Consider the following 16647-nt stretch of genomic DNA (forward strand, 5'->3'; position numbering starts at 1 on the left):
TGGTCGCCATGAACGGGTGGCAACAGAATATGGAGCAGATCGTCACGCAACTGCAAAATGGCCAGGCGCGCAAATGAAAATCAAATCTGGCATTGGAACTGTCGCGGCTTCCGGCGCAAGCGGTCGATTCTGCAACAGTACCTTCCGCTATTAGATGAGACTCCGTTGGCGATTGCCCTCCAGGAAACTGGAGGACCCGCAAAACTGTCAGGTTATCAGGCATTTCATAGTGGCAGGGGGGAGAAATCCTCGGTCACAACACTCGTGAAAAGAAATATCGCGGCCATTGAACACGATTTAGAGTCGAGAGAGATCGAGAACGTGTTTGTCGAAATTATAACCGGAAAACAGAAGGACCCTAGTTTATTCCTTCTAAATTTATACAGCTCACCCAGGCAAAGGAAGGTGAGGTTCAGGGCTCTGCTTCGCAAGGCCCTCAAAATTTCAAGCAACCAGCCACTGTTGATAGTGGGGGACTTTAATGCACATCACCAGGAATGGGGGTACCCGCACCAATGCCCGAAAGGCAGACAGCTGTGGGAAGATACGCATGACATAGGGCTCACTCTGCACACGGACCCTGAGAGTCCAACGAGGGTGGGCAATAGCGTTAGTAAGGATACATCTCCAGATCTAACATTCTCGAAAAACATTAAAGATCTAGAATGGCATAATTCGGATCAAAATTTTGGCAGTGACCACTACATAATTGTTTCCATACTGAAAGTGGGCCTTCAAACGCGCAGGGCTCGCGCGCCGGCCGTCGTTGAATGGGATAACTTTAGAGATATCAGGAGAGCGCAGGAACTGGGGCCCATCAGAAACATCGAGGAATGGACGACGGCGCTCAAATCGGACGTTAGAAGGACGACAAAAACGCTCGAAGGGGATAACGCCCCGGAGATAGCGGACAGCCGTCTTCTGCATATGTGGGAAGCTAAGCAAAGCATGGAACGTCGTCTCAAAAATCAGAAATGGAACCGCAACCTCAGAAGAAGGATTGCTAGGCACAATAAGGAAATCGAAGATTATACTTTTACATTGTGCGAACAAAATTGGGCCAACAAGTGTGACGAAATGGAGGGGAGCATGCACCTCTCCAAGACGTGGAACATCCTCCGGCATTTGTTGGACCCTGCAAGCTCGAAAACTCAATCCGGTATAAGATTGGCAAAAGCTAGGCACGCGTTCGTAGGGAACGATGATTATTTCATGAAGAAATTAATTGAGACGTTCGTGGGGGAAACATCGCGAACTCCACTACCCGACTATGGTGGAGCGCCTAACGAGGCGTTGGACGCCCCCATCACAGAAGCGGAAGTGCGAGCAGAGATTGTAAGACTCAGAACGAAGTCGGCTCCAGGCCCTGACGGGGTAACGAACAAAATGCTCAGAAACTTAGACGATGATTCCATTAGCTATCTAACGAAGTACATGCAGGAATGTTGGGAAAAAGGCGAGCTCCCACAACAGTGGAAGACGGCAAGCATTACTTTAATACCAAAACCCGGGAAGCCTCCGCAATTGGAAAACTTACGGCCAATTTCCTTAACTTCATGCGTGGGGAAATTGATGGAGCACGTCGTCCAGACCAGACTGATGGGCTTCATGGAGCAGGGCGATCTGTGGCCACATGAGATGGTCGGGTTCCGACCTCAATTGTGTACGCAGGACGTCATGCTCCAAATCAAACATGATATAATAGACTCAAGGTCTAAAGATGCAAAAGCAATTCTGGGACTGGACCTCACGAAGGCTTTTGACAACGTAAAGCATGAGGCGGTCCTGGAAGGGCTGAACAAGATTAATGTAGGTACCAGGACATATCGATACATCAGGGACTTCCTGACGGGAAGAACTGCTTGCATGAGGTTCCAAACGCTGGAATCCCCCACAATTGAGCTAGGGAGTAAGGGTACGCCCCAAGGATCAGTGCTGTCTCCCCTACTCTTCAACGTGGCTATGCGAGAACTCCCCGAGCAATTGGCAAAGCTCGAGGGATTAAAATTTAGTATATATGCGGATGATATCACCCTCTGGGTCAACCGGGGAAGTGATTCAGCCGTCGAAAGCCTGCTCCAGGCCGCCACCGACATCATAGTCGATTACGCGGCCGAGAGAGGCCTAGCATGCTCGCCGCAGAAATCAGAATTGTTTATATACAATCCGAAACACTTAAGGTGCAAGGCACCATCGGAGATCAAAATTAAGGTGGCGGGTAAAGAGGTACCAATAGTAGAGCAAATTAGAATCTTGGGCCTGATTCTCCAGTCACACGGCTACAATGGCGAGACCCTCAAGAGGCTGCAGAATCACGCATTACAGACCCTGAGCCTAATTAGGCGGGTGGCCAGCAAAGGTCGAGGGCTAAAGGAAAAAAATTTATTTAAGCTAATACAGGCGTACATATTCAGCCGGGTGAGCTATGCAACGCCTTATCTCGATTTGAAAGTTGTGGAAAGAGAAAAGATTGATTCTCTAATGAGAAAATGCGTAAAACGAGCGCTGGGACTGCCCATGTGTACATCAACAGAGAGACTGATGGCTCTAGGAGTGCACAACACATGGGCAGAACTGGCGGAAGCGGTGCGAACCTCTCAAATTGAGAGACTTAGCACCACGAAGACAGGAAGAGCCATATTGGCCAAAGTTGGAATAAACCCGGACAGAGGCCTCACCCAAATGGTGGAAGTAGATAGGGAAATTAGAAAAAATCTGATTATCCCCCCTCTGCCAAAAAACATGCACCCGGAACATAACAAAGACAGGAGGCATAAACGAGCCGAAGCATTAAAAATTAGATTCGGTAATATCTCGGAGCATGAGGTGGCCTATGTAGATGCGGCGGGAGGTAGCGGCAGTTTTACGGTGGCAACGGCTGTCAGCAGCCGGGGTATTCCCGTGACTGCTGTCGCTCTGCGCGGGCGCAACATAGAAGTTGCCGAGGAAATTGCGATCGCATTAGCTTGCGCTGGAACGGACGCGAAATTTGTGATCAGTGACAGCAAAACTGCCATACAAAATTTTAGCAAGGGAAGGATCTCGCCCTTAGCGGCCAGAATCCTAGGCCAGAGAAAGCTAGATAGAAAAATTCAAATAATTTGGACTCCGGCGCATGAAGCCGTCCCCGGCAACGAGGCGGCCCACGAGCTGGCTCGAGATCTCTACCGCCGAGCCGCTACAGGGCCCCTCGATGACCGAGGGAGCGGAGAGCGCATGCTAAAATATGGGGAGATCACGCAGCATTATAGATTGGCTCGTAGACTGGTATCCCCGCCAGACCCAAAATTAAACAACAGACAAGCAGTCGCGTGGAGACGACTACAAACTTATACATATCCGCACCCGGTTATGGCGAACCACATGTTCCCCGAGGCCAGGAGCGATAAGTGTGATCTTTGTGGGGCGAGAGGGACCCTCGACCACATAATATGGGAATGTCCGTACTCTCCCGGGGGAACGCACAAAATAGATAGTAGAGACACCTGGGAGACCCTGCTGCGCAGCTCGGACCCTGAGCTCCAGCTCCGGCTCGTCCAACTGGCCGAAGAGGCTGCTGGGACCCAAGACCTCCCAGCCTGCATCTGAGGCGGCGGCACTCGCCCCCTGACCTGTGCGTCGGGGGGTGGGTAGATCACCTTTTTCCGTTGGACATTAAAGTTTATTCTATCTATCTATCTATCTAAATAGGTCAGTTTCAAGATTTTAAATCTGCAATAAAAAAAAAATCAGCCCTGGAGGTTGGATTTGGCAAAAGAATTGGCCCTCAAAGGGTTAAAATGCAGAACCAGAAATGACTGATCAGAACCCCAATTACATGTTTATATCTTTGCAGTCATTCTACCCATGTGCCTTATTTTGGTACCATTCTGCCAGAGAAAAGAAGCCATTACTTGACCATGCATATGTACGTGCACAGATGGTGTCGTCAGGCTACGCATGATGCAATCGGAGCTAACTTTAGCCTCGCGCACATAGTTTACAAAGACCAAGCTCGGCAGTATGTTTTTCTATCCAAGCAGGAATAGGCACGCTTTGAGGGAGCTCACTGTGCCATAGCAAGTATAATTTACCCAGCTAAAACTGGTGTTCATCAGGAGTTGACAATATGTTGCAAAATATGCTTGCTTGGCTAAGACCCACCCTTGCCTGCGCTCAACACGTACGGCCTAAAGATGGCATGAAGAGACTCGGGCAGCAATACAGAGGTATTTCAGCCCCTTAGACCATGGTAGAATGTTTCAATTTCTACAGGGAGTGCAGGCAGAGGAGAGATTGAGGCAAGCACAGGAGCCCCAACCACCTACAAGTGCGGCAGGCTCGACCAGCACAGGGCAGTCTCGGGTGCCACCAGACCCTTTGGGTACAGGGGTCATTAACCGAATGCCCAAACACTCTCTTCAAAACAAGCGGGCACGATTGCAAAGTCAGACGCCAGGACTCCCCCTAGCTGTAACATAAGCTAGGCATTTAACGTTTCTAATGCATGTAAAATGTAACTTTTGTATTTGGTCACATCATTTATGCACCCTTGTGCCCATACACCTTCTGCAGCATGCCCTGGACGTTTCACATACTTACCACATTTTTTCTAACATGTAACTACTGTTCCTGTATATACTCTCGCAGGGAGCAATGCATGGGTCGGCATACTACTTCAAAACTACAGACTCAGACTTGCTGCAAGCTCATTTCACAGGCACTATATAGAGCATTAGGGAATTCCAGTAAGTTCGAGTTGATGTAAGAACAGGAGTACCGGTTAATGTGGGCATGAATGAAAGTCAGTGCCATGCTTTAAGTGGACGTGAGTGACTGTTGGCAAGTGCTAGTTGACGTACGTGAGTGAGTGCCAACGACTGGGAATGAAAGCGTGTATGAGTGTGAGATATTGTTAGTATGTATAAGTAGACATGATGAGTAGGAACGTGAGTACACAGCCTGTAAAAATATTGGCTAGTGAGTATGAGGGTGCACCGCTTATTATGCCGACCTATGGAGCAGAGTTCTGCAAAGGTCCACCATCTCGCAATTCCCCCCGCCCCCCTTTTTTTATCTGTGGGAAAGCCACTCCCCCGTGCTTGCAGGAGCCAGGCTAAGAAGCGTAAAAAGAATCTCCAGCACTTCAACTCCATCACTACCACAGACAAACTATGCAATAACACAAGCCTGAAAGAACAAAATTCTCGCCGCAATGAAATATTTTCCTATCCCTAATATGAACGCCCATAAGAATCAATGCACGTCACATCTATCGACAACGAAACGCCACTAAATTGTAATCTATCATTAAGAAAATTTGCAGGAATTAACGTTAGTCCTCACATTATCTACCCATGTAAGGCTAACAGAGCTCAAAAAAATGTGCTCAAATGCATTTTCTCCCACTTAAATTGTGCTACCCAGCACACTTGCATGGCCACCACCATTTTTGTTTACAAAATTAGCAATGTGCCCGAAGCTATCGCTGGTGCTGGAAACATATCATGGCTGCCATCTTGTTTGCAGAATGCCTTTTTCAAGTGACATGGCTGCGTTGCCTTTGACCTGTACTGACGCTGATTTGCGCACCATGGGCAGTGTGTGCATACTCTGTGGCTTTGTGTGCATTGAAGTTGATTTGTGGTGTGCAGAGAAAACAGTGAAAATGAAGTACACATCCCACTAGCGTGGACTTCTTTCAGGCCACTGTGCGGGCTACCACGCCTATGGTTGTGATGAACTGGAATCGTATTGTGTCACCAAAAATGACTGCATGAAAAAGAATATGCCCCCTGAATCAAGCATGCTTTGGTATTGCCTAGCAGGCGTCATATGAGAATCTGGCAATTTGCCGGAAGGCGCTCGCATTCTCAGTCAATCCTTGTCAGTAATATGAACACTTCTGCAAAAGGGACACATGGTGTATACGGGCGAGTTTCTCGCACAGAGGCGGCAGCATTCCCGGTGCCAAGATGGCGTGCTTAGCGCTGCAAAAACGTTGCTCCAGGACACCAACACGTCCAGTGCTGAACTCTTACAAGAATGGTCATATCCAAAAAAGTTACCTACAATACCAATCCATGCCACTGCTGACCGATGCATGGGGCGCACTTTATGCTGTTGGCAATGCGATTCTGGATAGCCTTGAGCAAGTCTCGCCAAAGTAGGCTAACAGAATTTTTATAGCAAACTTTCATTTTTCAGCACATTGCGTCTGTGCTGTCTCATTTTACAATAACCAATATCTTATAAATGATAATTTTTTCACTGGCCCTACTGATTTGATTATTGCGGGGTTCAACTTCATTATGAAAAGGCTCAGTGATTGCAAACATGAAATTCAACCTTCTTGAAATCACAATGAAATTAGTCAAATCATGCAAGAAAAGCATGTCTGCATACCGCATTTTGAATAAAAATTGAGCCAGATCCCGCAGATGTACAGCTATTGCTGTAAAGTTGCCTTTGCTCACAAGTAAAACATATCATATTGATACATGCATATTGCATGTTTCTTGTGAACGATGCATGCGGGCGCCATGGCGGAAAGCAGGACGGTGCGGCTGCTGCGGAGCGGCATGGCGAGGACGGGAAACGGTCTCTAGCTGGGATGCTTTCAAGGAGAAGCACAGCGACCCCTTTGGAAATCCTATCCGTCAGCAGCTGGCTGCCAGAAAAGAGCTTGCTACCCAAGTTCAGTCTTCTACTGAATCATGTGACTCATACATACAAGACGTGCTCGCTCTTTGCCGGAAAGTCGAGGAGAAAATGGCCGAGGTTGACAAAGTCAGCCACGTACTCGAAGGGATCGCGGACGACACATTTAACTTGTTGGTTTTCAACAATGTGTCCACCATTGACGTCATTTTTAAGGAATGCCATCGCTTTGAGCTCGCCAAAAGCGGCCACGTTATTCCACAGTTCTTCTGGCTCCCAAACACGGCTGCGACGTTGTCTTGCGTCAATTTTACAGCTTAACCACCCTTAAATGAGCATATCACACGTATTGTTTGCTGCGAGCTCGAGGCTACAAGTCCTGTGCTGCTCCGTCCATGCCCAGTTAACCCCACCATTGACCAACCAGCCCCAGCGATCTCTTTCATTCAGGCAGGCAGTTGTGCGGCAAGAATTCGCAAACCTCGGCTTTCCTGCCGCCTACTCCGTCTCTCGACCTGATGCCCGACCGGTGCAGACAGCTACACCTCACAGCGATCTGTATTCCCCTCGCAGACACCGCAACCCTGCCGAGTGAACAACTCCGGATGAAAAGCCCCTTTGCTTCCATTGCCTCCGCATTGGCCACGTCGCTCGCCACTGCCGCATCTCCTAGATGTCACCGTACTCGAGTTCCCTTTCTCCAGCTCCTCACCCATGTGCCGACCCACGCCGTTACTTGCCTCACCGTATGCCTCCTACCTCTGACCTATCCGCCGATGACAGTCGTCCTGCTCGCTCACCGTCTCCTCAGTGCCATCGGTCCCCGTCGCCCCAACCACGCCGTTATTCATCGCCGTCCAATTATAGACTCTCCCGGACGGAAAACCAGTCCATGCAGCTCCTGGGGGTAGTGCTGCATTATCTTCGTCGTGTCAAAATCCCCCACTGACGCTCCCAACGAACGAGAATTTATTTGATGTTCACGTCGATTGTTTCACTTTGACGGCGTTAAATTTAGTGATTAGTGACTTAAATTAAATTAAATTTCGTGATTTAGTGACTTAGTGATTTTTTGCCCTTAATGCTTTTGCTCCTCTCTTTTCTTTCCTTTTCTTCTTCTCTTTTTTTTCCCTTACCGTTTCCCACCTGCCCTGCTGCTGCCATTGTAAACGGAACCTGGGGCCAGTCAAGCTGCTTCTCCGCAGCTTTTTTCCCCTTGTTTTTCCGCCACAACCATGTACCTCCTTGCTTGTGGAAACAAACAAATAAATAAAATAATAGATACTGGAGCCCAGGTGTCCATAATGAGTTGTAACCTCCATCGTCGACTGAGGAAGATTCTTATGCCTGCTACTACACGAGCCGTACACGTGGCCGATGGCAGCATTGTTGACGTCACTGGAATGTGTGCTTCCCGTATAAATATTGCCGACCGCCACATTCCTGTTCTTTTTTTACAGTGCTGACCAATTGTCCCCATGACCTAATCCTGGGACTCTACTTTCTTACGGCATATTCAGCTTTGATCGGCTGTTCTGCCTGTACCCTTTGCCTTAAGCTTCCTCCACTCGCGCATATACATGCCGAACTGCCAACCAACTTTAGTACGACCGTCTTCGTCCGCCTGCCGCCTAAAGTGTTGATTTACGTCGATTTGCTATCATCTTCTCCTGTGCCCGATGGTGATTATGTCGCCACACCTGTTCCTGATGTCCTTTTGATGCGCAATATCACTGTGCCCCACTCCATCATAACCGTCGCCGATAACAGGACATGCCTCCCTGTGGTCAATTTTGACATGACAAAGGAAGTTCTACCCCAAGGCATATCGGTTACAACGCTGCATGCTGTAGTAGGTGACCACGTTACGACGTTTTCAGTAGATGTCTGCTCAGATTCTTCATCATATCCACGGGATGCTATTTGCCCAGACGCAACATTTCGTCCCATGACAAAGATATGGAAGTAGCCACCCCAACCATCGCAGCCACGATATTGTCTCAGGGTGACAATACTAATGCCCTGCACACCCTTCCCTGCTCTTCAGCAGCGCAATCTCTGCTCAACTCCTTGTGTGAGCACCTGGAACGCATCATCTGCGCCGCGGAATATTGCTGCATGTCATGTTGCACGCCCATGCAGCCGTAGTTCTAGCAAATCAAGACACATGGGCACCTGCCACGAAACATCACCTACTACACCTGGCGCTTGCTGCTACCACTGCCATTTTGGAAACAACGCTCGTCACTGTCAGCGTCCCTGCGCTTGGCGGAGAAACAGGCCTGCCGACTTCTAACAGCAACAAGTGGTCTGGCGCAACACACAAGTCGTCTTTTCTATGTGATGGACAGAGTTACGGCACAAGATTTCTTAGTCAAAGCAGGAGCTGACGTAAGCATCATTCCCGTCCACTGCTCCAACCAAAAAGTGTCACCCGTGTCGTTTTTGCAAGCTGTCAACAGCACCAGCACTCCAGTCTTTTCGTCATGCTAAACCTTGGCCTTCGACAAGCGTTCTGCTGGATTTTCCTGGTTGCAGACATCCGTTGTGCACTCATTGGAGTAGACGTGCACAATTACAGACTCCTTGCTGACAAACGACGCCATCTCATCGACTCCGTTACCCGGCTGTCCGTTCCCAGCATGCCAGCAACAAGCACATCGCTGACTGCACCTATTTCTGCCATGTTGGACGAACTATTGGCTGAGCTCCTACATGAGTTTCCAACTTTGACCCACCTACCCGACTGGATGCAACCAGTCCAACATGACGTGTGCCATCACATCGTCACCTCCAGCCCACCAGTCTATGTCCAACTTCGACGTTTGTCCCCAGAGACACTCAAGATCGCTTGTGAGGAGTTCGAACACATGCTGCAACTTGGCATCATGCGCCCTTCCTCCAGTAATTAAGCATCACCATTTCACATGGTGCCTAAGAAGACTGGAGATTGACAGCCATGCGATAATTACCAGGTGCTACACAATATTACAGTTCGTAATCGCTACCCTCTCCAAAATATTTAGGACTTTACGGTAGCATTGCATGGTGCAACAATCTTTTCTAAGATCAATCTTGTTCATGCCTATCATCAAGTACCGGTTGATGCAGAAGACATTCCCAAGACCGCAATCACCACACCGTCCGGTCTTTTTGAATTTCTCCGCATACTCCTCAGCCTATGGAACAATGGCCAATTGGTTCAGCGTTTCATCGATTCCATCACTCGAGGCCTGCCTTTCGTTTTTTGCATACATTGACAACCTTCTTGCTACAAGCTCTTCCGTTGAAGAACGTCTTCAACACTTGCGGTTGTTTTCACGCCTTGCCAGTACAGGAATTGCCATCAACGCCTCTAAAGGCGAATTCGGTCGATCGAAAATCAAATTGCTCAGGCATATCGTCGACGCTAACGGCATTCGACCACTGCCGTCCAAGATCCACGTCATCGAAAACCTTCCCCGACCGACCACACTCACCAAGCTTCGCCAATTTCTCGGCTTCGTCAATTTCTACCCCCAATTCATACCACACGGTGCACAACTTGTGGCTCTGCTATATGTTCTGCTGGGAAACAAGCGCATGCAAGTGCTTCAGTGGACTGAAGAAGCCACCGACGCTTTCAAAGGAGTCAAGTCTGCCATCGCAGACGCCACGCGGCTCAGACACCCAAAGCCAGATGTGCCCACTGCCATCATGACAGACGCTTCAAACACCGCTGTTGGCATTGTTCTGCAGCAATTCATCAACAGGACGTGGCAACCACGCACCTTTTTCCTTAAGAAACGGAAGCCTGCACAGTCCTGCTACAGCATGTTTGGCTGTGAATTACTCGCCATTTCCTCGAAGGCCGTGCATCTGCTGTCTTGACAGACCACAAGCCCCTTGTGCACGCAATGAACCATTTGGCATCCTGTTACTCACTCCTCGAGAGTCGACACCTTTCCCACATCTCGGAGTTAACAACAACGTTCTGACATATCAAGGGCAGCAACAACATTCCAGCCGACATTCTGAGTCATGTCAATGCCGTTTCCATGTCGACGTCTGAAAGTTTCATCATCGATGTCAATTTATTTTCCAGTCAACAGCGAGGCGACACCAAACTTCGTACCCTCTGCAATTTGACTTCCCTGAAATTGGACGACGTCGTTTTCACTCCAGATGGTACGCCCGTCGCCTGTGACACCTCTGCCGGCACACCTCGACCATACATTCCAGCGTCCCTTCAAAGATGTCTATTCAAAACTGTGCACAACTTGTCACATCCTGGAATATGCGCGACAGTGTAGCTTCTTTCCAGCCATTTCATTTGGCCTCAGCTAAATGTGCAAATTTGCGACTAGGTTCACTGCTGTCTGACGGGTCAATGCTCCAAGATTCAGCATCAACCCATCCCGCCTGCCGAATCTTTTCTTCCACCGGATGCTCGTTCCAACAGCGTGCGCCTGGACCTCATCAGCCCTCTCGCACTTGAAAGTTACTCCTACATATTGACATGCATCGACCGCTAAACACAGTGCCCAGAAGCTACACCCATATCTTAAATCTCAGCGCCCACTGTTGTAGCAGCTTTCGTGTCAAAATGGATGGCAAGGTTCGGCTGCCCGTCCACAATAGTCACCAATCACAGTCGGCAGTTCTCGGCACTTTTCAACTAGCTACTCAAACTTCTTGGAATGACATGTTTTCGCACGACTGCTTACCACCCACAGTCAAATGGACCTGCTGAACATTTTTGCCGGCATCTCAAGTCTTCCCTTATGATGCATGAATCGCTGAAGAAGTAGGTTCTACATTTACCTCTCGTCCTACTTGACATCAGAGCTGTACTCAAGAGTGACCTAGGTTGCTCCTGTGCCAACTGACCTAGTCTACGGAACTCACCTATGCTTTCCATGTGGTTTCTTTGCTGTCACCACTAAAACACCTTTGCCAACACCTGCCTACTATATTGCTGAACTGCAAGCTTTCTTCAACCAGATATGCCCTGTGCCAACACGTTTGCAAGAAGCAAGGTCTCCGTGCAATTTTCTGCACTCCCCTCTGCTACCCACGTTTTTGTGTGTAACTGTGTCATGTTGCAGCCACACTACTCCAGACCATATCCTGTTGTCAAGTGCTGTCCGACAACTTTTGTTGTGAATGTCAACAGCCGACCGGACACAAGTGCCCTGAAACGTCTCAAGCTCACCTACATTGAAGCACCCTTACCATCAATAGCACTAGTATGCAACGAAATGCTGCTGCATCCCTTGACGCCAACTCCGCACACGACCCTCAAGATATGCCACATCGTGTGGGCTTTCCATCGCTCATTAGACTTTCCTCCTCTCTAGGGGGGAGGCCCTCTGTAGCAGCAGCAGCAGCATCGGCATCACATCAAAATTACGCAGACGCTCGCGTCTACACGAGGCACAGACTAGCGTTTGAAGATGTTTTAAAAAATGCGAAGCTAAGAGGTCAGTCATGTCGGTTTGCTCTCTCTCTCGGAAGGCTGAGACTCCACCCGTCTATGTGGTCGCTTGTCGCCACAAGTCCTTACAAAGAGCCGAAGAAGCATGCCAGCTTGCTCAGCATCGTACTGTTACGATCAGCTAGTGGAGGCAGTGACTTTTGAGCCTTCCCTGCTTTCCTGCAACAAATCAGCTATGTGAAGCCCAAAATATGACCCACCAGCATTGCCTAGACAGCGACAAGGCCTTACATAGACTGTGACAGGTCAACAAAGAAGCTCTGTTCAAGGTGACGAACACCGTAAAGGCCAGGCTTCCCAGATCACTGCAAGCTGACCGTCATGCAGAGTCCACTAATTGAAGCAAGGGGCCGTTTTCCGTGGGAACGGCATCGATATCAGGTTCTCAGACAGCCACGTGGTAGTGCCACATATGGGGGTAGAGAGCGCAACATCGAAGGTGGAGGCTGGCGGAACGGTGCGACGCCATGGGAGGGATTTTTGTGAATTATTTGATGATTACGATTGGCCAAGACACAGTCATCAGATTCCCTAGTCTAGTCACCTAACTGCTATAAAAGCGGACACCTTTGATGCAGTGACGGTGTCCTGATGCGTTTTCCAAAAAGATGTAGTCTGCTATGACATGTAGCTTATGCTACGAGAACAATGTCCTGCGCTCTGTGCTCCGGCCAATACGAGTTTCCCTTGTTTTGTAAATAAGTTTGCCTCTCCTACGTAAATAAACCCCCTGTTCTGTTTCTCCACCCTTTTTGACATCATAATCCTCAAGAAAAAATGCAACCTTAGCCAAGAAAGCTCGGACGACGGAGTGGATCCACTTAGCCTCCACGTGACGCCCCGTTAGCATAGGCCAGCCACCCGTTACAAGAAGCACCAGCGGCGAAGGCTAGAGAGAGACCCTCAGTTGACGCCAGACTCCGAGACCGTGACTCCCGAATCCTACCATATACAGAGCCAACAGTGTATCGACACCCTTCGATACAACCGGGTTTTGACGCGATGTCCATTCCAATCTCGGTACCTGCCTGTGGGTCCGGACGCCCATCCGTCACCATGTACTCTTGCAAAAATTGCTGCGCTGGTATTTTGGCTCCCACAAAAATATGTGCTACCTCAGTGACATAACCTATGAAACTGACGCCAGTTCACTCAGTCGTCATCCTTGCCCTGAAGTTGTTCATGCGGTGCTCAGAAAGCCACACTATGCACGTACAAGAATGTCCACATCGCATCTCCGGAGCTCCACTTGTTGCCGTCAACTCCACTGAAAGCACTTTTTGATGGGACTGAGAAGGTCGCTTTTCGCATAGGGGGCAAATAACACAAGGATGTGGGGCTTCCACACCGCAGGAAGGTGCCCGAAAGTCGGCACTATAAAAGACAAAGCTCACTGACTGCACCCTCTCTTCTGGTCTGCCATTGAAAAGACAGCGTCTACGTTGCCAGCCTCCGTCTTCAACCTACCTTACAATATGAAGTAGACGAGAATGCTGCTATAAGGCTCCCCCCTAAAGACACTACAGTAATACCCTGTTAAACTGTACCTGCTTCAACAGTAGTTTCATTTCAGAAGTAGTAAAGTCAAATCCCCAACTCGGTGACCACTGTACATAATGCGTTTTGTATCCGCATAAACCCTACCAGCTTGTTGTGTATGTATCGGCGAACACATAGTGTTTGCACTTTTCATCGCGTGATCACAACAGTGCGTCGTCCCTATCAGGCGACATGGCAGAACAACCAGCCTCAGAGATCCGAACAACAGCCTCCAAGCGCCCTGTGCTTTTGCGAGTGAAGCACATCAACATAATTTTGGCGCCATGCCAGAGAGCGTTGTGGCGTCGTGCAAGCTAGGACTCGTGTCATGCTGAAGCTCGGACAAAAAAGCACCAGGTGCCCAGCATACAAGAAAAATTGGACATTGTTCGAGTTATCGAATGCGGTACGAAGAAGTCGGTGCTGGCATGCGACAGGGATCTACCATTGACTACAAAGTGCAACATTTGGAATGCGAAGTTGCTCTGCAGCGATGCTGCGACTGCAAAAAGATGATGGTTACATGGTTCGAATTTTCGGCATCGTTGCCACTGTTGTTGCCGAAGTGTCACCCAACGACAGTAATGAGTACGACAAGGAAAGTGACAGCACGGGTGATTCAGGCCTGACAGTGGCAGAAGCTGCACGTTACGTCAGCCTCACGAATGCAATCGTCGCGACGAAAACAGCACCCTGCCATGAAAAAGGCTCCCTGAAACTTCTGTAGCATTACCGCGCCCATGCACGAATAATATGCAACGCTAAGAAGGAATCCACCATGCAAGTGTTTGTCGAGAAGAGGGGGCTGGCTGAAAACCTGGCTCGCAGCTTTAGCAAGTTTGAAGCCGCTGTCGTAGCTGCTTGGCCGCGGTGGCATCAAACGAAAATAAACTTTTGTTGCGCGAAGTGAGTACATACTGCATGTTTTTGCTCTTTCATCGCACTCTTCCTGAGTTCCGTTTTTGACAGGTAAGTGGGTGATCTTATGCTATTTCAGTTAAGCAGTACTACCAATTAGTACATACTTTTTCTGAGCTCCGGCCAACTGCAGTTTAACGAGGTTTCACTGTAGCAGAATAAAACCTAGGTCTACTGCCTGGGCCACCAGAGTGGTGCCTAGGTAATGCATTTTCTAACGGATGGTGGTAGTGCTGCAATTGGAGCAGAGGCAGAACAATAAGGCAGCATTAGTGAGACCACCACATTTGATGTGAACTCAGGCTTCATGTGTTTGAATGCAATGACTTCATCATGACCGTTAACATGGATGATCAATGTCTTTTCAGCTCAGTGGAGGACTTGAAAAGGGCCATTGTAAAATGGCACACAGCCGAGCACCTTCCCAGCAGACGAAGACGTGAAACGATATGTCAAGTCCTTGCGCACAAACGCATTTTCAGTAGAAGGCACTCAGGGAGGAGTTGGTCAAAGTCACAGAAAAAGCAACCAGAGTAGCTGCTCAACATACACCTATAGGGTAGGCATTGCTGAAGACAAGTGCCCAAAAATGTTCCCTGGCAACTGCAAGGTTGCATCGTAAACCATCTTAGCAGCTGTGCAGCTGAGGTTTTCTTAAACACAAAGTGAATGTGCCAAGGAGGACAAGGGAGAGTTCATTGACCCAGCTCCCACTGGCATCATGGGCGATGAAGGTAACCTTGAGCCGACAATGCAGTCGCTTCACCAATACCATTGGTCAATGGGTGATAGGCCATCGTATGAATGTGGCAAACTCCAAGTAGGCGGTGTGTCACAACACGGAAGAGGTCGCACTCAAATCAGTGCCCTGTGCATCTAAAAGAGCTTGTTAGTTCTACGAGGACTGCACACTGCAGCCATCAGATAAGGTGGCAGAAAAATGCGGCACGGTGCCCCCATCGACTATAGCATCTAAACCTTCAGACGCCTGCTGGTCCCATGCCAGCAATTTCCCATTAGGTGGGTGTCCATGAAGGTTGAGGTCCCGTGTTGGCTGAGCCCTAGGCTGAGAGCATGCTTGTCCCTATTTTGCCAGTATGTACCCAGCGGTTGCTCTCTTGTGCCTTCTGCAGCTACAGCGGATGCTCTACCACAATGCTGTCTGTGGATCCATGAAGCGTTGCCCAGAGGCCTTCAAGTATCTATGGGGCCCCTTTCAAGATGAGGACCACCATAGGTAGTCAAGCGCAAGGCTGGGGAACATCTATACCTATTTGCAAAACCAGTAGGTCGCTGGCCTACTGTGCACGCATACAGGCCAGTAAACATGACAGCACACAAATAACTACCGTATTTAAAGACCAAGGCTACAGACAGGCTATGAGAGTGGCAATACAAATGTTGGCATATGTGTGTCACATTGCTGCTATGTCTTCACTCAAAAAAAGCAGATGTAGGCTCCAAACAAAGAGTGCAAGCTGAAATTATGTCAACATCACATAAAGCAAACAAATCAGAAAGACACCACATAACAGTTACCCTTAACTTGCTTGTGGTGCATTTCTGCATGGTACTACACCAAACAATACAATGTCATAAGACTACTAATCTGACATCGGGGAACTGCAGATTAGGCACAAACTTACGTTGCATGTGTATGAGTTGCCTTGAAAGCTTGTAATTTGGAGGGTAGAGCTCGTCAAAGAGTTCATCACCGATGGTATACACTTCAGGTGTGGGGATGACCAGCTCTCCTGTATGACCAAATGCTTGCTGCGCTGAGATGGCACGCTGTAGGTGGTGTTCCTGCGAGACAGAACAAGAGCAACTTAGCTTGCATGCATTGTATATCAAAGTTGACAAAATGGACCCAGCCAACTAACAAAGAAGTTTGCGCAAGCCAAGACTCGACAAGGGCCTGAAGATACTAGTGTGTGTTGGAGGCACACAAACATTCTTACTTTCCTTGCTGATATAAATGATTATAATAATTATGCCCCCAATACCAATACTGCCATTTTTTCCATGCCACTATCACTATGAGCAAGAAAGCCCAACAAAAGCTCACACTATTC

The 16647-nt window shown here is 48.7% G+C and overlaps 1 protein-coding gene across 1 annotated transcript in view; it reads right to left on the reverse strand.

The window, feature by feature from the left end:
• Positions 1 to 16647, reverse strand: part of E(Pc) (Enhancer of Polycomb) — an 86168-nt gene that overhangs the window by 55827 nt on the left and 13694 nt on the right. The window contains exon 2 of the mRNA XM_065431925.1: positions 16219 to 16378. Within this exon, the coding sequence (XP_065287997.1) occupies positions 16219 to 16378 (160 nt within the window). The remainder of the gene's footprint in view (positions 1 to 16218; positions 16379 to 16647) is intronic.

Source organism: Dermacentor albipictus, chromosome 4 (assembly GCF_038994185.2).
Source record: "Dermacentor albipictus isolate Rhodes 1998 colony chromosome 4, USDA_Dalb.pri_finalv2, whole genome shotgun sequence".
NCBI lineage: Eukaryota > Metazoa > Arthropoda > Arachnida > Ixodida > Ixodidae > Dermacentor > Dermacentor albipictus.